This window comes from Megachile rotundata, chromosome 9 (assembly GCF_050947335.1).
Source record: "Megachile rotundata isolate GNS110a chromosome 9, iyMegRotu1, whole genome shotgun sequence".
Lineage (NCBI taxonomy): Eukaryota > Metazoa > Arthropoda > Insecta > Hymenoptera > Megachilidae > Megachile > Megachile rotundata.
This window is the reverse complement of record NC_134991.1, coordinates 9,672,018-9,695,816: the sequence shown is the minus strand read 5'-3', so window position 1 is coordinate 9,695,816 and position 23,799 is coordinate 9,672,018. Positions and strand designations below refer to the sequence as shown.

The 23,799-nt window shown below is 32.5% G+C and overlaps 1 protein-coding gene across 7 annotated transcripts in view; it reads left to right on the top strand.

Moving 5' to 3' along the window:
- Positions 1-23,799, top strand: part of LOC100876556 (uncharacterized) — a 587,948-nt gene that overhangs the window by 527,874 nt on the left and 36,275 nt on the right. For all 7 annotated transcript variants that reach the window (XM_076535908.1, XM_012293083.2, XM_076535907.1 and 4 more), the window contains exon 6: positions 14,718-14,939. In XM_076535908.1, coding sequence (XP_076392023.1) covers positions 14,718-14,939 — 222 coding nt within the window. The remainder of the gene's footprint in view (positions 1-14,717; positions 14,940-23,799) is intronic.

The window sequence follows — 23,799 nt, the reverse complement described above, 5'->3', positions numbered from 1 at the left end:
CATATTATTATATATTCCTATGTATATTATTATGTATTCCCAAATTCCTAATTTTCCAATTTTCAAATTTCCTAACTTCCCAATTTCCCAATTTCCCAAATTCCCAAATTCCCAATTTTCTACTTTCCCAATTTCGCAATTCTCCAATTTCCCAAATTCTCAAATTCCCAATTTTCTACTTTCCCAATTTCGCAATTCTCCAATTTCCCAAATTCTCAAATTCCCAATTTTCTACTTTCCCAATTTCGCAATTCTCCAATTTCCCAAATTCCCAAATTCCCAATCTTCTACTTTCCCAATTTCGCAATTCTCCAATTTCCCAAATTCCCAAATTCCCAATTTTCTACTTTCCCAAATTCCCAAATTCCTAAATTCCCAATTTCGCAATTCTCAAATTTCCCAAATTCCCAAATTCCCAATTTTCTACTTTTCCAATTTCCCAATTCTCCAATTTCCCAAATTCCCAAATTCCCAATTTTTCAATTTCCAATGTATCCAATTTCCATGTTACTCAATTTCCAAATTTCTACATTTCTAAATTTCCATATTTTCCAAATTCCCAATTTTTCAATTTCCAATGTATCCAATTTCCATGTTACTCAATTTCCAAATTTCTACATTTCTAAATTTCCATATTTTCCAAATTCCCAATTTCCCAATTTTATATGTAATAATATATATTATATATATATTCAAAGTATACGATACTTTTCGACATCTAAATTTTCGCATTTATTTTGATGGTTGAAAAATTCAGTTTGAAAATGGCTTAAATCCAATCTATTATTGTTAATATCAGAAACTACGGATTTTTAAATATCCGGAGGCAGTGGTGACGAGAATTACAATGAATTATTAATTAGTTAATGTAATTACTAATTAGTATTAATACGGTATATGCCACCAAAACACCATGACCTCTTCAAATCCTTTTCGCATACACAAAATGTAGACGAACAGTAAATTGTTATTGCAATTTATATAGTTAGATTTCTCGAATTGCATACAATTGTAATAAAATATAAAATAAATTGAATATTGCTTCTTCCATTCGAAGAAGTTTAAATTATTATCGAATGTATTAGAGCTGTTTCACATTTTATGATAAATCTACTTGATAATTTCTAAAATGGCTTAGGTCCATTCTTGACAAAAAGATACTATTTCCAACTTCAAAACGTTTCAAATTTTATGACAAATGTACTTAACAATGTCCAAAGTGGCGTAAGTCCATTCTTCTTAAAAAAATACATATCACCAATTTAATAATCGTTATTACTTAATAACTATTTAATGTTGACGTAAAATTTAATTGTTTATCGATTAGCACGTTTTCGGAAATCAATTTTAAGGAACAAATTGTGTTAATAAATGTTGATAGAAAATGACAATATTTATTTTATAAGGACACTGGAATTTAATTTAGACTCCAATTTAATTTAAAATGTTACACAATTTAATTAAATTTAGTGAAATTAAACATGTGCACGGATGGGATGGGTTCCTGAATTCAGTTAATGTATTTTAGTAGTAGGGTATAATTGCAAGCTGAGTAATTAAATTGGTAGTTTAAAATGATCGTAACTGTATTGCATTGTGATTATGCTGTTTTATTTATGATTTTTGTAGGAATGAATAAATTTTGACTGATGCTGCAATTATGTTGGTTGTTGAGATTCTTATAATAATCTTGTCTAATTTAAAATGAGGAACTTGGAAATTTAAGGATTTGGAAGTTTGGATACTTTGGAATTTGAAAATTGGGGAATTTAGAAATTCAAAATTTCAGGATTTGGAGATTTGGAAATAGGGAAATTTAGGAATTGGAGAATTTGAGGATTTCAGGATTTGGGACTGAAAATTAGAAAATTTGAAGATTTGAGAATTTGGGATTTGTCGATAGAATTTGGAAATTTATGGATTAGTGAATTTTTAGGATTTTGGGATTTGGAAATTTAAGAATTGAGGAATTTGAAAATTTAACAACATTTAGCAGCATAACAAATTTAACAGCTTAAAAATTCAGAAATGTACAAAATTAAGAAATGCGAAAATTACAAAATTTTGATGCGTAATCCCTTTATTACTCAAAATCGAACATAAACGTTTAATTCATCCCTCCACACAAATATTTATTTTAAAAAATAAATAGTGCCGAAAATGTATAGCGGCCCTAATTTGACGGACACTGCAAGATACAACGCGACGACGTATGTGACAAATACCCGCGTGCCAAACAGAGGGTTAAACGTCTCAACTCCATCAAACCTATTTTTTTAACCCTCATCTATTTCTCGTTGCTTCCTCGTGGCAACGTTAAGGTTGAAATTTTTGCGGCCAAGCAAAAGTGTTTTTATTCCGGTTCAGCACATAAGCCTGGCACTCAGCCAGATCTTAAAAATGCACTCGAGAGCAGCTACTCGCTTATTTGAGCCGTCGCTACCGGATTAACCGAGTCCTCTCTTAAACGTTTCGAGCTATGATTCCTTCTGGCAGGCATACGAAATTTTTCGGCTGAAATTTCATGCAGGTCCCTCCACGCGATTCGTTACACAATATCGCATTGTTCTTTCAGTCGCTAATGAGGCCACGTAAATTGATCGCGATTCGAAGCTTAATTGCATCGTTGAAAACGATCCTACCCCTTCTTTCGATTGTCTCTGTTCCGCTGAAAAATTTCGCTGTATTGAAAACGCCAATTCTGTTCTTGTACGATGGAGAATTTGTGTTAATTAGTACCAATCATTCTAGTTGATTTATTCGTTCGTAAATATTTAAAGGATGCTTCGCATTTTTAAATGGTAACTACTTCGCTAATTTTTGAAAAGTTTTGGAAAAGTTTCTGAACGTTCACGATTATCGGAATTGTCTATTTAATTCGGTATAAATTGCAATTATGGAAGACGAGAATATTTTTGATAAATATTACAGAATTTGTGGTTTTTGTTTTGTGTAATATTTGTTTTGTAAAAATGAAATTCTTGGAGTTCTTATGAAAATCTTGAATTTTTCAGTGATACTCAAAGTGATTTATATTTTCAATTCCTAACCTCACTTTACGAAAATATAAAAATGTAAATTATTATTAAAACCGTTGTAAAAAAACTTCAATATATTTTCACCCTAAAAATAAACATAACCATTTTACACAACAAATGATTCAATAAATTCCACAATTGCAATAAAGTAAAAGAACATTTTGACGTAAAATTTTTTCCCTGTTCTCGAACAGTTGTAATTTTTTTTATCCACACCGCCATAATTCTCTTTCCTGAGAGACGTCGATCGGTTCCCTTTCTACTAAAGTTTCTCGCGCAAGTCGTAATTAATAGTTGTTTTTAAAGTTCAGGGCCCTCGGTCCTCTTTATACACGCCATGACTTCCCATTAATCAATTTCTCTGGGCGACAAGTTTACTTTATTTCACCGTGTAACACTCCGTTTTATTTACTTTACCACATTTCGAAAATCCACGAATTTTTTCACGAAAACACAGCATGTAGATGTTCATTTATTTATTTGTTCCAGGCTGGTTATCGAAAAACCATTGTTCCTTCGAGTTTAATTATTCAAATAAATATTGTCTCGGACAAACAATGCAACGCGTTCATATAACCGCTGCGATGATTTTTCTTTCATTCGTTTAATCTGATTTATTGTTCCACTGTGATTTCTGTGCAAATTTTCGTTATTGTTTGCTTGTACGATTGCTGCAGTGAAAATTTTGGCTCGATGAAGGTTAGGTTGCTAATTTTTAATTTTCCATTTATACGTTTTCAATTTGCTATAATTTTATTATTATTATTGTTGGAACATTATTCAAAATATTTTTGAAGTTAATTTTTGTTTCTATTTACACAACGTTACCTTTATGAAAATGATAAAATAATATATTATCTAGACCAATTTGTGTATAATATACAGTCAGTATAAAAAGTATTCGTACAGTAATTAATTTCAACAAAAATGTTGTGAAACGTCATTTATTAACAAAATTTGAACAAATAAAAAATACACACACATTCTTACATATAATACATAGACATCTAAGAATATGTATGTATTTTTTATTTGTTCAAATTTTGTTAATAAATGACGTTTCACAACATTTTTGTTGAAATTAATTACTGTACGAATACTTTTTACACTGACTGTAATAATATATTATATAACATTTTGGTGATTTTGTAACTGTCTATAATTGCATTAGTATGAAACACCCTGTATAAGAATTATACAATAAAAATGTTGCAAAAAAATTTATGAAACATTTTCATCAAAACGACCCATTAAAATTTAGCATCCCAAATATAATTTTGACGATACCAAAATACAATGCATTTAGCTGCCTTCGTGAAAGAGTATCCTATTTAATTTTTCGCACGGGAGTTAAAATAAAAATTCCGCTCACCTATTATCCGCGGTTGTATACGTTAAAGAAATTTCAGAGGTGAGAGAAACATAACATTGTTCCGTGGTCGTAAAGCGATTTTCGGATTTTGCGCATTGAATGCAACTGATCGAACGACCGTCAGTAAAATTCTACCGGATACACTCGCGGCGGAAATGCTGACCGATGTGTCGGATGTGTCCTCGCGGGATTTTGTGAATATTTTTTATCGTGACAACCGGACTAACCGTTTGCTCGTATCTCCACTTTCTTTTGCTTTCTCTTCCTTTTTTTTGACGGGACTGACAGCAATTTCCTGCAACTGTTGTTCTGTCAGAGCCGAACAAACAAATTTCTGAACGAAACTTCAACGAAGAACTTTCGCACTCTGACTTTTACCTGACGAAATGAGTGATGCGTAGGAGATGTTTACCTAATATACGAATGTTATTTTATGAACAGTTTGTGAAAAAGATTGTAATAAGAAAATTTTCTGTTGAAAAATTCGAAAAGTTTGAAAGTTGGAAGGTGGAAATTGTTTCCTTCGTCGAAAATTATTAAAACTATGAAATTATAAATTTTGCAATATCTACATTTATAGATCTTCAAATTGTGATATGTTTGTATTTACAACTTTACACAAAATTGAAACATTTGGAAATTTTAATATTGAGAAACTAGGGAATTTGAAAACTTAGAAATGCGAAAGTTTCGAAGTCTGGAAATTAGGAAGATTTAAATTTGCAAAGCATTGTACCTTCAAATTTCTAAATTTCTTAATCTTCGAATATTGAGATTTTTAATTATTTAAATTTCTATATTTGAAAAATTTTAAATATCTGTCTTTAATTTTTTAGACTTCTAAATCTCTAAATCTCTAAATCTCTAAATCTCTAAATCTCTAAATCTCTAAATCTCTAAATCTCTAAATCTCTAAATCTCTAAATCTCTAAATCTCTAAATCTCTAAATCTCTGATTCTCTAAATCTCTGATTCTCTAAATCTCTGAATCTCTGAATCTCTGAATCTCTGAATCTCTGAATCTCTGAATCTCTGAATCTCTGAATCTCTGAATCTCTGAATCTCTGAATCTCTGAATCTCTGAATCTCTGAATCTCTGAATCTCTGAATCTCTGAATCTCTGAATCTCTGAATCTCTGAATCTCTGAATCTCTGAATCTCTGAATCTCTGAATCTCTGAATCTCTGAATCTCTGAATCTCTGAATCTCTGAATCTCTGAATCTCTGAATCTCTGAATCTCTGAATCTCTGAATCTCTGAATCTCTGAATCTCTGAATCTCTGAATCTTTGAATCTCTAAATCTCTAAATCTCCAAATCTCCAAATCTCCAAATCCCCAAATCCCCAAATCTCCAAATCTCCAAATCTCCAAATTACCAAACTCTCAAATATCTAAATTTCTAATGCCTTAGTCTCCAAATAATCAAATCTCTAAATTTCCAATTCTCCAAGTTACCCACCTCTTAAATACTTAAATTCCTAAATGTCTTAATCTCCAATTTTCCAAATTTCTAAATTCACTCAATATCTCTGCAAACTTCAGCTAATCAATAAACACCAATGCTCACCATTTCTCCTCTGAAACACCTGATATTCCCATCATCCTAACAAAAAAATGCGTTAATAGATTTACAAATTACAATTCAATATAGTAAATCCCATAAAGCATGGTCATCAAAGTATACGTTCTTTAAACGAAGGTCCAAGATTCATTCTTTCAAGATATACGTAGAGAATTCACATTGAAGTAGAAAATTCGCGTAGGTCTGCTGTTGGAAAACTAATTGGGAAAACCAACGGGAATGTTGGTGATGTCTCTTGTGAACGCTGCACATGCTTCGTGATCACCAATGAGGATGAGAAACGGTCGGTATGCAGATTTAGCGATCCCAAATTGTTCTCTGCATAGCCTGGTGACGTTTCCTGAAATTAGGAACGCATATACGCCAACAAACGAAAGGACACTTGGTTTGCATTGTCAATGCAACGAATTTCCATCTTGCATTCAGATCTTTACATCTGATAATCAGATTCTTCCAAATATTATCTTTGACTGCATTGAGTGACTTTCGGGAAATGTAGACTGAATGTGGTATAATTTTGGGTATGATGGATATTGTAAGATAAATTGGAGATGTTTGCTTGTGGTCTGAAAATAATGTACTTAACTCTTTGCACTATGGCTTATTTGTCAGGTGCGTCAGTCAGAACTGACTAATTACAGCTACAATATCAAAACAGACAAAAAAACTTGAAATGTTATGTCAATATGTTATTATGCAATCGTTGACTATGCAAATTATAATTGGACTTGAACTTCAAATTGAAGTGTACTAAAATTTCAAGTAAAATTGATCACGGCCGAAGTACGAGTGCGTCATGAGTAAGACTCGTCAAAATAGTGCAAGGGGTTAACCTTTTGTGTTATAACAGCGAATCTGACTCACGTTACAGTTCTAATATGTTAAAACTACATCGTATTGTATTAAGATAGAGTTTTGAATATGATACCAATTGCAGTTTGTATAATTAATTAATGATCGATAAATTCAGAATATACCTAATATTTCAACATTCCTTATTTACTTTAACACTGCAGTAATAATAAGGCAGTTCTGACTGATGTATCCGCCGAAAAACTTGTAGGGTAAGGGGTTAAATACAAAACCTTGATGATCTTAGTGCAGAATTAGTTATTTATTATAACAAATTATAATATTGGTTTAAGTTCTTACCCTATAATATCACGTCACTCTCGTGACACACACTGTAGATCCATTGTGATAAACCACACTTGTATTTTCACTGCGATTGAATTTTGCGTTGAACTCGGATTGTAATCTCCATAATCAAGGATCGCTGAATGCATAATGTATCTAACATTATAACTTTGTTTAGTTGTAACGAAACTGTCCAGAAAATTGTAGGTTAAGGGCGGTGGATATTGTAGAAGGGCCATATATGCGGAATATTTGGTAAGCTCGATTATCAAATCTTGAATGCTGAATATTTGTAAATTTATGAATTTTACATTTTTGGTTTCTATGCATTGGATTCGAAAATTTCTTAAGTTGCAAAATAGTTTAACTTTGAAACTTGATATTTCTGAAATATCATTGTTACACTTGAACGTTCGTATGAATTTTTTAATTATGATGTAAATCTTTAATTGAGAAAGAAATTTGAAATTTCTTAGTTTCTAAATTGTTCAATATGAAAATTCTGATTTTCTAAATTTCTTAATTTTTAAATTATTCAATATGAAAATTCTGATTTTCTAAGTTGTTCAATATGAAAATTCTGATTTTCTAAATTTCTAATTTCCTAATTGTGAGTTTCAAAATTTTTAATCCCAAATTTCGAATTTAGTAATTTAAAAGTTTACTTATTTTTGCTCACTCGAAAAAGCTTGCACATTTAATTATTTTCTAATTAAAGCGTAACCATGAAATCCTTATTTTAGTTTTTAATTTAATTTTTCGACCCCCGAGCACAAAATAGTGAACCATTTTCTAGTACGAAACTCGTTAATCGAACGATAATTATCGACCCATCATTTCTCTATTTTTGTCGTTGTGTGTTGGCCACAGTGCAGCTAGTTTCAGCCAGCTCGACATCGCATTCAATTACATAGCACACTAAGCTTTTCAATGTAGCGTGGATTAAAATGCGGAATTACGATAACAATAACTGTATAGCCACGATTGTGTCGTTTACGCGAATACATATTCGATAATTTGGTTTTAAGCTAACGATTATTGCGGCCATTATTTGCGAATCACATCAGTCGATTGCCATTTCGTTGCTCGTCCATTGAACGGTACTCTTTTTTTTCGAGTTTAACATCAACGTTTCAATTCTTTTGATCGTAACAATAGCAATCAACGATGCTGAAATTGTTACTTGTTTAACCTCAAATTAAAACTGCTGTGGAACGTTTGTCACCATTTGCTTCCAATTGCGATTTACAATCTGCAAACAAACAAATGCAATTATCTCATGTGAAATTATTTGGAGAGTTTTGTATGAATGAATTTTTATTGTGTATTAAATTTTTACGTTTAAGTGTCGTTGATTATATTTTGTACAGTGTTTATTTAATTATGATATTTCAAGTGTTTGGGTTGTTTTTGAAAATGTTAGAGAATTTTAGAAGATGCAATTTAATGTCAAGAGATCATTTTGAGATCATGTGTAATTTTGTAATAAATAGAATGGTTCAGATATTTAATTATGGTGATGTATAAGAGTAAAGGTTTTTAGAAGGAAAATACGAAGGTGAAGGTGGAACAAATCCTCCACTAGTTGGGTTTTATATTATAGATTTATATATATAGATTTATATATAAATTCAGAAATTTAGAAATCTGATTTGAGAAGTCGAGGATTTGTAAAATTTAGAGACTGAAGGTCTCGTAGGGTTGAAGGGTTTGAGATTTAAAAGTTAAAAAGTTCTGTTTCCACAAACTTGTAAACTTAAAAATTTTTTAATTTTAAAAACATAAGTTAAAAAACATCAAATCTGAAATCTAGAAATATGTAAAATTAAAAATTTAGAAATCTTAAAATCCTTATCAAAATATTTTCTATATTCTGTACTAAATTTTTTATCAACAATATTTGTACATCGACATCGAGTCTTTTCTGTAACATTTTTTTCTATTATGTTATCAGATCAGATAGAATCGCCCGCACAGTCGTTTACAAGTGTATCGATCATCGATAGTGCACATTACGAGAACAATGGTACCTCTATGCCATTTCCTTTGTTACATTATGTTCATTCCATTGATGCATCCACAGGGATTAAACCTTCCTTTGACAGTTGGTACATTGGCAGTAAGCCTATTATTGTTATTCCGTATGGTCAAATTGTGTTGAAAATAATACTTCTTTTTAAATGTACGTATAAGTTTCTCTCCATAATTAGTTACTATTGATTTATTCTTTGAATTATAATTGCACAGTAATTCAATTATAATTCCTAATTTAAATTTCTCATTCGATTAAACTGTAATGTAATTCGTTATTTGGATCTCCCGTTCGATTGAATTGCAATGTAATTCGTTATTTAGATCTCTCGTTCGATTAAATTGCAATGTAATTCGTAATTTAGATCTCCCGTTCGATCGAACTGCAATATAATTTGTATTTGATGAAGATACTGTTACAAGAAATTTGCAATGTAAAGTTAAGTACATTAGTTACGTTAAATTGTAGTTACAATTTGGTACAATAATAATTTAATATGAAATGGTTCAAAGATTTTAAATGGAAACAATCATGTAGAACACCGTATAGATTTTAAATACAAAGAACCATAAGTAGCAAAAATTGTTAAGTATCAGTGATGAAATGAATATAATCATAGTCCTTGTAATAAATCAGCAAAATAATTAACTGTAAAATGACAGTAAACCGTCATTACAGTTGCAAAACATAATTACATTAAATTTTGATGATCAATACAAGAACCATCCAACCAAGTATAATTTTCATTCACAATTTTATATTTTATTAGAACACAAATTACCAAACTTTCAATGGTCCAAAAAATATACTTTAACTAGCTATTACACTAACTTTACACACTGATCAAGTTTATCGACAGGTAATATTGCAAATACTGTCGACATATTTACAGGTCTGATAGGATAAATTAACAAGGGGAATTACTGATCTACTATAACAAGTTGCGGTAATGAGTTTTTGAGTAAATGGGTGTTTTTCATAAGTTAACGCTAAAAATACCAAAGTGATCAAACCGTCTTATAAATTCCATATTTTAATCTACAAAATCTGTTATTGTCTTGAAGTCTGCGTTGATTTTTATCGAGATAAAGAATCAGTATACATTTACATACAATTACATTTATACGAGTGTTTTTGTTTAATAATTCAAAAACGAAGCTTCAAACGCTATTTTTGCAAAGGGAAATCTTATTCAGAATTGTGTCTTCTATTACCCCTTTTTGGGAGTTACACGAGTTGTGTGACACCCTGTATGCAATTTATGTTTCAATGTTTGCTTGCTTATTATTTAACTTCACAATTATTTAATTTTCCATTTTTCCTTTTGTAGTAAATTATTCACTAGTAAGTCTCGCGACAACCAAAAGATAAAGAGTGAGTATAACATAAAGAGTATAAAAAGGTAGTAAAAGATAAAGAGTATCATTTTTCGTGACACCCTACACTTTGTACCGAAAAGGCAAATGTCCGAATAAGGATTTTTATTTAGAACCTCGCGCGTGAGAACATTAGACCCGCATGGAATATGTATCTATGGTGTCGGCGGATCTTCTCTGATCTCGTATTTTCTCAGTTCCATTATCCCTGAACGTGGGGTTATAATGTATCCGGTTCGGTTAAAGCGTCGAAGCTGTGCGCCAAAGCTACCGTAGCCCATTGTGCTATCCAGCACCGCAACATTGGTGTTAAATTGCAATTATTAATCGCGGTAAGTAAACTATACGAGGCTGCTGCTTCCCTTCGTGCTCATTCCTCTTGCTAGCCTCGAGCATAGCGGTTTCGTCACCTCGTAATTTCGCGATGGCCGCTGCCGTGCTCTGCAGCGAACCCTCGAGCATCCTTCATCTTTCAACATTTTAATTGCTATTGCTTTTGTTAAACAAATTTCAAGATTATTTAACTATTTCTGTGACGAATTACTATAATATTCAAGTGCAAATTGTGAAATGATTTTTTCACGATTTTTCGTGGTATTTTTTTGTGGAAGTAGAGTATGAGTTTTTTTACTGTATTTTCCTGTTTACTGTAATATTTGCAAGTCTGAGTTTTTAACTGATTTTTCTTACAATTTTCTTTAATATTTAATTGTAAAACCTGTGAGAGTTGAAGTTATTTTTCTATCGATTTACCACTGATGCTTAACTAAATAAATACATATATCAATTTTTTATTGATTTTTTTATTTATTTAGAACGTTCTTTAATTGTAGAAGAAATGTATGATTCTTAAACTGATTTTTCTCTCAACGTATCATTAAAAATTTTGTTCGTCAGCGAGGCAAAAAAATTGTTTCAATCATTTGCCTTTTATAATTAAAGTATATCCGAGAGCACAACTAATTAAATTATCGTCATGAACTAATTACAAATTTTTACGTTATTAAAAACTTTTAACTAAGCTCAAGATTGATAGTTTCATTAAAAAAGAATAGAATTTACATGAATGCCTTTGGACTAAGATTACCACACGAGTTACTTTACCTTAGGGTGCAGCTTGATCGCATAATAAAAGCTTAAACTGCTCTCTCGACGAAGATAACACTTATTCCGTAAGCTAAAGCATGAAATTTCGACGATGCATCTCGTGCTAGTTAAAAATAAAAAATCTTTCTTTATCGTCTCACTGAGCTCCGAAGAATTTGACATCATTACCAGACTATCTTTTCATGAGGCGACGTATAAACTTAGCAGCTCTAAAGTCCTCGAACAATAGCGTGAAATATTTAAACCATCGATCTTGTATCAAACTTTTAGTTATAATAAAATTTAAGCAAATTATTTCACACATTGAGTTTAATAGCTCAAAATTATACAAACATTGTCTTTATAATTTTTTTATTATAAACCTATTAAATATTTCTAAATTACACAGACAAATAATATTTACAAGTTTGTGAAATAAAATATAACAATTTGCTTAAAATTTCTAAAGTTTTCATATTACACTCGATTATGTACTATGACTGATTTATAATGTGACGATCTTAATAATTCATTTATCAAATTCAGTTTTGTATTTTGTATATGACGTTCAAAATGTATACAATTCATTTTATTACCATTTCTATTTTATTTACATCACCGATTGATTTATTAATATATAATTGCAGAATAAGTATTAAAATAAAGTAAGTTAATTTATGAAACAAGAAACAGCAGTAAAATATAGCAATTTGATTACCGTAAAATTTCGAAATTCCTTTTCCGCAGCAATTTTCACGTAAGAAAACGATTTCCCTCGGGCGCAAATGGCGGCCACGAACGCCCCCGTAATATCCTTAAAATATAAGAGTTATTTTGCAAGGCAAGAATATAATTTGCGAGGAGGACGAAAACGTTATTTGTAAGGAGACGCCCGTGTCAGAATTATCTTGCCACATTTGTCTTTACGTGTTTTGGCATTCTAAGTGCAGGCGTTCCGTTGATATACGACAGCAAAAAGAGTGTCTAAATTTCTAAAAGGGTTCTCTGCTACCCGAATTTCACCGAGAATTTACGCGCACACATGTTGCAATTGCGCACGAAATGAAACGAAATTGCAATATTCGCTTATGAAATTGCGGAGCTAACGAAGAGGAAAAAACTGCGACGTAGATTAGAAAAACATACGACAAGAAGAATAGAGTTAAAAATTCGTTAGACTTTCAACGCGATCGTTCGAGCAAACGAAGAAGTTTAAGAATTTAAAATTTAAATTTAAAGAAGATTAAAAAGATAACGGTAGGAAAACACGAGCGAAAGTTTCAAGAAAATTTTCTACTCTTTGATATTTAAATTTTATCTTTTGTCATTTTCTGTGTATCGCGATTTTATGACCAAAGATTAGGAAATTCTTTCGATAAGTGGCGACGAAATGTTCTTTAAAAGTTTCATGAAAGTTCAGTGGCTTTTTGCAGGCGAAATTTTACTTTAAATCTAAGGGGTTTGAACTTCTAGCGAAATCACGATGTCAAAGTAGAAGATTAAGGAATTCGAAACGGCTAGAGGTTTTGCTACAAATGAGAATGTAACTTTGATGTTTCCACAGAACTTTAGAAAGTTTGTTGCGTTTCTTCGTGCTCTGTATTTGCATAAATTCATTGAAGCTCACGAGAAAGTTTCCTGTGTAATTAACTGTTGGAAAAGTTATTAATTTCGAATGCTATGTTATGCTTTGCATGTGTTAATAATTTGATACATCGTTCATAAAATATATTGCACTTCTGGTACATTGCAACGATGTTAAATATGTCAAATATTTAAACACTATTAATATTTCAGACTATTTTGTAAACATTTTAGAATCCTATATCTGTGAAAATTTGATTTGCTATTCTCAATTCTTCGCATTTTCATCTAGGTTTTTCATTTGCAACTGAAATGACAACTTCAAATATGATAACTTGAAATTTCTAAACTGGAAATTTCTAACCTTGAAATTTCTAAACTTGAAAGTTCATAAATTGTAAAATTTGTAAGCTTAAAAATTCATAAACTTCAAAATTTCAAAATTTAATCGTTGGACGAATATTCTCCCCGCATATCGCCATTGCTGCACAAGAAATCATATAGCTATGAAAATATGAAAATATTAAAGAAAATAAACATTTGGCAAAGTTACGCGACATAACTTGATAGCTCTCCCAATTTGACGCAGCAAAATGGTGGTTGATTTATGGCAGTCACGGCAGACTACATTTTCTTATCAGGAATTTTCGCACGGCAGAATAATTCGAGAGGCGTTGTGCAACACGTCTACGTCAGTACAAGACACTGATTTGGTATCTACGTGCCTGTCTGGTTGAAATGCAATTGCATACGCGATACCATGTATCGGTACCGTAGCTCCTATATCGAAGTTGAACATTATGCTACCGGAAATAAATCGAGCTCTGTCAGTATGTTGAAACAGAATATCCTATTGGCCATATGTGTAATATATATTATTACTATACTATACACCGTGTGTATAAATTACAAACAAGAATAGAAATTTGCAAATAAGCTGTGCATTTAAGCTCTTGCTTCGAGGGGTGACACAGCTCATATATGACAAATGTTGTAATACTCTTCAACTTGAAATTTAGGTGCAGTTATGATGTATATATGCAAGGATAGTTGAATATAAAGTACTCATGTTTCAATTTCCTTTGTTTATTTTCATATTATAGCTAGGAACAGTTAGTTTTGACTGACGCATCTGATAAATGAATTCAGAGCATATCTGAGCATATAACACCTTGCCTCGAGGAATCTGTCTCATTGCTTACTGTTCAAATGTGACAAACGTTACTAAAATTTGTAATACTCTACAACTTGAAGTTTAGGTCTAATTGTAGCGTATGTAGCCAATGATCGCTGAATATAAAATCGTGTTTTAATTTTCTGTGTTTATTTTAATATTATAGCTATGAAGTTTTGACCAACGCAACGTGACAAATGTATGAGTCTAAAGAAGAAGTATAAATGTACAAATAATTAAAGTATTCAAATAAAATGCAAATTCACAGATAACTTATATAATTGATAAATTGAAGAATAAGAATAAAATTGAAGAATAATTTTGTTCTTTTGCAGTGCCCCGAACAGTGCTCCGAGAACAATACGAAGGCGACGTGGAACCAGACGAGGTGGACCTGATGCACGAGTTCGAGGAAGGTTTCGACAGGGCAGACTTTAGGGCAGAATTCAGCCCCAGTCCAAATCTCGAAGGACCACAACCGCAACCAAGGGATAATGTTTCTCGAAATTTCCCAACGGTCAGCTCATCCCCACCACGTGCTCGGACGAACAATGACGGTGAGTACGACATAACAGTATCGCTGTTTTTTTTCTCTTCCGAACTTTGGTGCGGAACTGACCCCGATATGTGCCATTCAAGTTGCTTTTCACGAGCTGCGTTACGTTTCCTCTTCGCACATTGATCCCACGTCGACGGACATTCAGTTTTACGACGCAGCTAGAACGTTCCGTGGAATTAATTCTCGTTCAATTGTGTTGTATTTTCCCGTAAGAAATCAGACGCATGGCGGGAATTTTTAAAACGGTATCTTGTTAGAGTGAAAAATATAATTCGATGAGAATGTTCTATTTATTTTATAGTGGATAATGTGATTTGAAGAGAATGTTTTATAAAATTAATTCATGCTACGATTAATTCATTCATTATATGGTATTTTCCCCGTAAAAAATTAGAGAAATGGCGGGAAATTTGAAAACAGTATCATTTTAGAATTAATAAGAATTAATAATTAAGGTTGATTTAATATTCTATTAATCCTAATAATTAATTAACGGATATACATATAACTACATATGCAAAGATATATAATCTATTAATTTCTGTCCTGAAATTGTCATCTTTCTTGACACAAACAAATTTTAAGAAATACACTCTAATGTTTCTAATATTTTATATTCATAACACAATTAACATTAAAAAATCTTTAAATTCAATTTTTAAATATGAACAAATTCTACATAAATTTTTTCAAATATGTGTAATTTTCCCTTCATTGCATATGCCGTCAATATCGAAACATTTTGCGTAATAAAATATTGAAATATAGAATGAAATTTCTTTCATTACAGCGGTAAAAGTGAATGCTTTATTGTAATACTATTGAAAATACAAGCAATGTAAAAATTGTGCATTAAAAAGTAATAGTACCGTGAATTCTCTTCTCGCAACATTTGATATTTGAATGTTCCGTTATTAAACCTTGCAACACGATATCATGATTAAACGAGAATCTCGTGCAGTTTATAACACAATTAGATACATAATCATCGATAGCTAGCAGATAGTATCATATGACCGTATTATGCGAAATATGTATCGATCGAAATGCATTTTCAAGTTATTTTGATGCAACTCGTATTACACTCGAATGGTACTTATTGTCAGTTATAAAAATACGTTTCAAAATATCATAACAATGGAATTGTCAATTTTAATTAATTTTAAATTTTTGTCAATTTTAAACTTATATTAAATTAAAACAGTATTTCGGAATTTAAGAAGTTGTAACTAATATCATACGTTCATTAATTTATATTTAAATGAACAATTTTAATTGCAAATAAATTTGATAACATATTTTTTATTTTCTGTATATTATTCTTCGCTTTCTATTTTGATAACCAATCAAGAATTATAATTTGTTCTACTTGTATATTTGACTGTATTTATTTCACCTGATCTTCGATAAAAATATGTGAAAATGATCTTCCCTAATAGTTTTCTATCCTATTAAGCAAGAATTATATTCAAAATTGACGATTCCATTGTGCCATGTGTTCTCTGCATTAATTTCAGCTTGCATGTTTTATGCTTGCACGTTGCATGTCAGTCTAATATGGGGTGTTCTATAGCAATTTCCTAAAACCAATGCGCATCTAATTTCAAGTATATACAGTTGATAAAAAAATGTAAGTTATAAAATGCAAATAATTATCAGTAAATACAGAATAATAAAATGTACATTATAGCAAATACATTATAAATGTACATTATAACAAAGTGTTTTCATGTTTATTCTGTTGATTCAACAAAATGAAATCGCTTTCAAAGCGTGTATCATAATTCATAGAAAGATTAAACCTTCTTGGAAAACTAACCCTGTTCTCAATTGTCATTTGCGATGCCACTTACCACATTCTGTTACCGTAAATTGTTCACATCTTCTTTGAAATGAGTACCTCTTGAAAATGAATATCTTCTTCACAGTAATATCTCGTTACAGCCTTAAATAACATATTCAATAAAATTATCGAAAAGGCATAACTTGAATGACAAGAGTGCGTAAACAATTTTTTACTATTTTATAGTACTGTTATTTGCAACTCTATTCAAAACCGCCAACAGCCGCAAACTTCTCTAAAAAAAGAGTTCTCTGCCCCCAAATCCACCATTAGCTTTTCAGCACTTTTTACCATTTTTCCAGGGATTTTGGCCCATATGAAAAAAATTTGATCCCCTAACAAACAGTCGTATCTGCCGCTCGTTCATTTGTATACGTGACGTTCTATTTTCACACTCGATAAGGCTTCATAGAATCATTCATATTGACACGCACATTCTGTCAAAGTTCGAAGCCCCGATTTCTCATATAAACGATAACAGACAGCCATAAACGACATTAGCATACATTTCGAGCAACTTGTCATGGGACACCCTGTACGTCGACCTAAGATCTCGTTGAACCTCCAATGACACACGATTCACTGCTACGTAAACGTTCAGCAGTAACAAGCCAAAGTCGTTAACATCCAGTGCATATGCGAGCATTAATGTCCGTAAGTAATTAAGGTTAATGCAACGCCGATAGCGCGTTGCTTTATGACTTATACATATAACTCTTACGGCTGATCCCCACGGTCCACGACTACTGTACCTTCTGTAGTCTTGGCCAATAACGGTGGCGGTTTACCTGATGCTAATAGGAAATCGATAGCGTCGGATTTGTAAACCGAGGCACACGTTCTGTTGCGGCCACGGAAAATAGGAGTACAGATTCAACGGGCGTCGTTGCTCAAAGCGTGATACGCTTCCTGGAATCTGGTCAACGATCGGTCGCGATGGTAGCTGGATTCTAATTGTGTACCCATTGTTACTCGTGTATGGAATCGGACATTTAAGGAAATTCTCGGAATCATTTTTAGAGAGCTACTCATTAATGAGATTTTTAGGAAGGTAGGGTATGTCTCTGTAAGATGGATATCGGTAATAGTGATCACTTGGTACATTGATACAATTAACGAAACATTATTATACATTGATAAAATCAGTGAACATTACTGACACTATAATATGTCGCCGATGTTGGAATGTTAACGATAATTTGATATATCTAAAATGAACTTATATTTCACAAAAGGAAGAAAAAGTCAAGCATATGTGAAGCACATGTGAGAGGTGCCTCAAACGATGGACCAATACATACATCAATACCAACCATAACATCATAATATTAGCGTATTCGAGAGTTTGATATTCTCAAATTTTTGACCATTAAAATTTCCAAATTTCTAAATGTAAGAATGATCAAATTCAGAAATAATATACACCGTCAATCACATATGAGTTTCTCCTACTGTTGAAACTGTAATCCTTTCTTACGCTAAACTCATCTGAACAATCTCTCAATTCTTCAACCTCGTGATTTCTACTATTTCTCATCCACTAAAGCTTCAAACAGCTCTCGAACATAATTGGAATAATCGTAGTTCAACTATCTCTTCGCACTTTCATCATTAACGACACGTATTACTCCGTTCAAACGCCGTAAATTTCAAAGAAACACTAGCAAGTGTACTTCAACGGGGGCACCTTTTCAAATTGAACAATACACGTCACGATACATAGGATTTTTTTACCCCTAAGTACTCTCTCTCTCTCTCGGTCGTTTTTCGTCTCACGAGAAAAACTTTCAAGCGAGAACTTTCGTCTCAAACGATGCAAGCGCACATACTCGTAGCTGTATGTGCAATAATGGCCACGATGAAGCAACTCGTCGACAAAAAAGGAAAACAATTGTCGCTTTTTCATGCTTCGCTACCTTCAAGACACTTCTTTCCTCTAGCTTTTTCTTCGGGGTGAGCTAAAAACGTTGTTTCCCCGCGGTTTGATACACCAGCCAGAAGGGAACGTTTATTCCGAAACTTTTCGTGACTGTTTAATTAACAGGACTCTTAGTTAACTGGCTTCCTTCGGGTGAGATAGGGCTGTTGTTCCCAACATTCTTGTCGCGACTGCTGCTTCGCTGTAATTTGCTGTGGTTCTACCTGTTCTTTGTTGCGAAGCTGTTTTATTTTGTCAATCTGAATCTTCTATTAGAGCATGAAGATAAAGTATCCAATTAGTGACACTTCGTTAAATTTTCATTTTACTTACACGATGCAAATATTGTCTTTTGATAGGAAATTATGGGTAGTATTCTTATTACGTTGTCTTCGTACGTTGTTATAATATGAATTATTGCAATGAAATTGTCCTATACTATACACATACTTATATGTATATTCTTATATGTACATGTATATCACATTTTGTGTTATACGTAAGGAGACTGTTTATACTTTCATATGTTATTCAAAATATTTCAATGCCATTGAACAATTTAAGAATTTTCTATTTTCCCTATTAATTCGCAATGACAGCTCGATGTGTACCTTATCATCCTCCATATTTGTTTTGTACATCAGCGCCGCTATGGTTCCATAATTTTCTCTTCAAATTCGATAAAAACTGCAAAAATTATAAATGTACATAACCCAAAAGTTTTCACGAAATTACACCTTAATTTCGAATTAAACTTGAAGTACATAGCACTCCATTATTCTGAAAATTTCTAATTATCAGCACTCCGTAGGGGCAACGCGACGAAACTAAATCGCGATACTTGAATTTCAAAGATTCCTTTGCGAATCTGGGAAGCTTTAATTGGAATTCTATTCACTCGAATGCTTTCAGTCGCGAGTTTTGCTTTGCTTGCTTCGGATACCACTTCTCAGATTCTCGAGCAGACTGAGAAGAGTAGGTACAGATGAAAGAAAGAAAAAAAGAAGCGAAGGCAAAACGAAAGCGATGCTTTTGTCCACGAGTTCTGGTCTTTTTATCGCGTTTAGCCACTTTCTCGTAACTCGCTTAATTTCATTTGAATACTTGAACGTGGATGGGATGAGACTTTGGAATATCATATTAAAAAACTTTGTACTCGGCTCACTCTGCATATTATCTGCGAAACAGTAATTTAATACGTTTACTTTGATGCTTTACGGATGCTTAAAGCAGGGTCTACGTTCGTCGAAAATTTACTTGATATTTCGTTTAATTTGCCTCGCAACATTTGCTACGCGAACTTGGATTTAAGTATCATTATATAAATTACCTCGACTGTTCTCTGTCAGGGAACTTTGTCGTTCCTTGATGCGATTAACGATGTTTGCGACTTTGCTCAATGTAATGTCCTTAGGCACATTTCTAGCTGATTTCACAAACAGTAATGTCAACATGGTTTCATTTACGCTTCATTTAGATGGAGATTTAGTGAATCCTATTATTACGTACTTCTGTATAATAAGTGTATTATTTTATTAAATTTTAATCTTCATATTCAAGTTATTCATTTTTGAATTTTTGAAATACAAAATTATCAAATATATTTGCATGCTCAAATTTCTCTGATTTATAAAAATTACAGTTCTTGAAATATGAGCTTGCAACTTTTGAATTTGTAAGAATTCTGAAATTCTTGTATTTTTAAGTCTGTTAATTTATGAAGAATTTCAAAATAAAATTTTCAAGCTTTCTATTTTTTAATAGTCAGAGTTTTCTGATTACCAAATTGTTGAATTTTATAGTACATAAAATTTCGTATTTTTGAATTGCTTAATTTCTAACCTTTTTCATTTTTAAATGAAAATTTCATTTTTACAGACATTTTGAAGAACAAGTTCCTTTAAAATGTTCTCAAATATTTTCAGAGTATATTTATTATCCACAGTTTCACCTATAATGCACATAAACGAGCAAATTCTAAATAATAATATCCGTATGAAAATTTAAGCGTCGTACATAACCCAAACGTGTAGTCAAAGCGTCAAAGCTAATTATTGTAAAGTAAATTCAAATGAATTTTACATTTAAATGTATTGCGTGAAATATAAAATTCATTTTGGTCAGAGTGGAAGCTTCTGTTGCATAAATAACAAGCAGTTCCTTCAGTTTTTGCTTCAATGTCAGGAAAGAAGATTTGGACGAACGAGGAAAAGTACAAAATTACGTAATTGCATTAGCAAGGACTCGCATATTCATGTCCCGTCTACGGTCTCTCACTAAATGTTAATTAACTTTGGCGGTAAAATAAAAGCTCTTTTCGTGACACCAGCAAGTACATTGTCAGACGGATACCTCGGAAAAAAAGAAACATGAACCGAACTCGAGGATTAGGATCCTTAAGGTCCGTTTAAAATTTATTACCACGCTTTTTTTATCGGGAAGCGTTAATTCTTCCATTGAAAAGAATAAGAAACTTTTAGTATCTTCTTTTACGTTTCATATTTCACGATCTTATTGCTGTTATTATTTCTAAATATTTTGAACACTTTTTGATTTCCGTAAACTGAATTTAATTTTTCAGTGATTTCATTGAAACTAGAAAAGTTAAGTTAAATTTAGCTCAAGTTCAATTTTGTTAAAATTAAAGCTAAATATACTAATTTATCTTCATTATGTTAGTATCGAAGGATTAAAGTAAAATTATAAATTGATAAAAAAAGAATAAATTCACAAACATGACTTAATAAAAAAAGAGTAAAATCTACAAATCTATATAAAATCGATATAACGGAAGTTAAGAAATACTTAATAGAATTGAAATTCGCATACAACTTAAATAAACGATGAAAAATTCATATAAACGTCAGTGACAGAAGAGTGGATAGTTTATTCCTGAATAAAGGAGCAGAAACGCACTTTGACGGAGTGAATTCGCTGACTCAAGAAGCTTCAAGTTAATCACGATGACAAAATTGGACAGGTAGTTGGATGCGTTATATTATACACGCCTCGGCGACCAACTCATTAAAGCCACGTAACCGGAACTTGGAATAGTGCTTCGAAATCTACCGCGGAAACTTGACGAGCTTTCGTCCAAGAACAGTTTCGAGTACTGCCTACGTATATTGCACCTGCTGTTATGTGACTATTCGACACAATTGCAGCCTTTTACGGTGGGTCAGAGTTGATTTTTTTTTTTTTGGTGAATGAAATATTTTCTGAATAGTTTTCTCGTTTTCTTTATTTCTCATCTTAATTTGTTATAGTATGATTTTCAGGGAATTTGGAAATTTGATAATTTAAGAATGTGAACATTTGAAAAATTGGCAAATTGGGAATTTGAAGACCTGAGGATTTGGAGATGGTAGAGGGGATTGGAAAATATGTTGATTTAAGAATTAACAATTAGGACGAATAAGGTAACTTTAATATCTGCGACAAAGATGCTAATAAATTTGAAATTTGCAACAAAAGTAATAAGAAATTTGAGATTTACAACGAAAAGAGCAGTAAACAAAGACAATAGTAAATTTACATTTGCATACAATAACAGTGGATTTAACATTTGTATCTATGATAACAGTACATCTCCTATTTGCAGCAAAGACAACAATGAATTTAATATTCACAAAACTAACAAAATATTAATAAATTTATAATTTGCAACGAAGAGAAATCGTTTAACACGTGTTACGCAAAATCATTTCCTTACAGGTCGTTCTTCCATTTTACAACATGCCGTGTTATACCCAGGCTCGTTCAAGACGAGAGATAAACGAATCGTAAAATGCATTATCTCATCGTGTCGCGTAGGGAAGGTCCGTGAGAATTAACGCGAAAAGTCAGGTTCATATCGAAAATTGGGAAAGAGACTTTATTCATCTAAAAACGCGAAGTAACCGGCTGGAAAAGAAGCGAAGGAAAAAGCGAGTTGGCGTTTATTAGTCGACTGAACGAAATTGCTTTTCGTGATGCGTGTCTCTGGCATCGCTTTTAATCCAATCAAACCTCCTCAAAATCCAATTTTCTCCAGGCGCTGCCCTTTAGTGCCTGTCATATTGAGAGTTCCTAAAATTCTGCCTTCGATCTTGTTAAAAATATGAAATAGATTTTGCGAGTAAAAATTTACTGATGAGTTGTCAACAAAAGAATTAGGACACTAATTTAGGGAAGAATACAATTAGAATATTTGGAGGATGCGTAAATTTTGTGATTTAGATAAAATATATTGCAACAGTGCAGAGTATGTGACAAATATATTTTTCGTTCATTATAAACAGTGATATTAGGCAGATTCGTAAACTACATAATTCAGGGATTCGATAGAATTTGAGAATTTTCAGATACTCTAGGTCGGCCAATTCCTAGGTTGGCTACGGTATTTCCTTTTACACATAGTACCGTACATACGAGTATATCAGCCCATTCTCACCTGCGTATCTTTCGCATCAAAGGCACCGCCGAAACATCCCCGAGCTGAAAACCCTGGAAACCCTGAAAATCAGTCGTAGCTCGTTCGACCGTGCCCTTTAACGAGCGCTTTCTCTCGCGACCGAGCTTCCTGTTACCATCCGCGCAGATAATTCAGGCTTCTAATTAAAATCGCCCACACCACCGGGCGCCCTATTCTGGCCAGGAACGTGATAGTTCGGCAAAGTGGCTATAGGTCTGGCAGCGTATAAGCGCGTGCCCAAAGCGGAAGAGGCACACGCGACGCGATAACGTGCTGTTACAACGTCCCCTGTTCATTATCCGCGTTTTGAATTGCAGCATGGCCGGACGACAAAAGAAATCGTGAACTTTATGGGTCGGCTTTGTCCGACGAACCACAGGCGCCGGCCTCGTGGTTGTCGTCGTCGTCGTCGTTTGGCATCGGCGGCAATATCGCTCGGATGTTATCCAATTTCATACGCGAATTCTTTTTTCCTATCTCTCTTTTCTTTCTCATCGTTCACGAGATTTCTGCTCTCGTTTGGACGCGATTTTAACAACATTGGTAAGTTCTCGTGAATTTTATTGGCTCCTCAACGCGTGCACGATTGAGAGAATTTATACGTTTTATGGTTAAGAGCAAATCTGATTGGTCCTGAGGAAAAA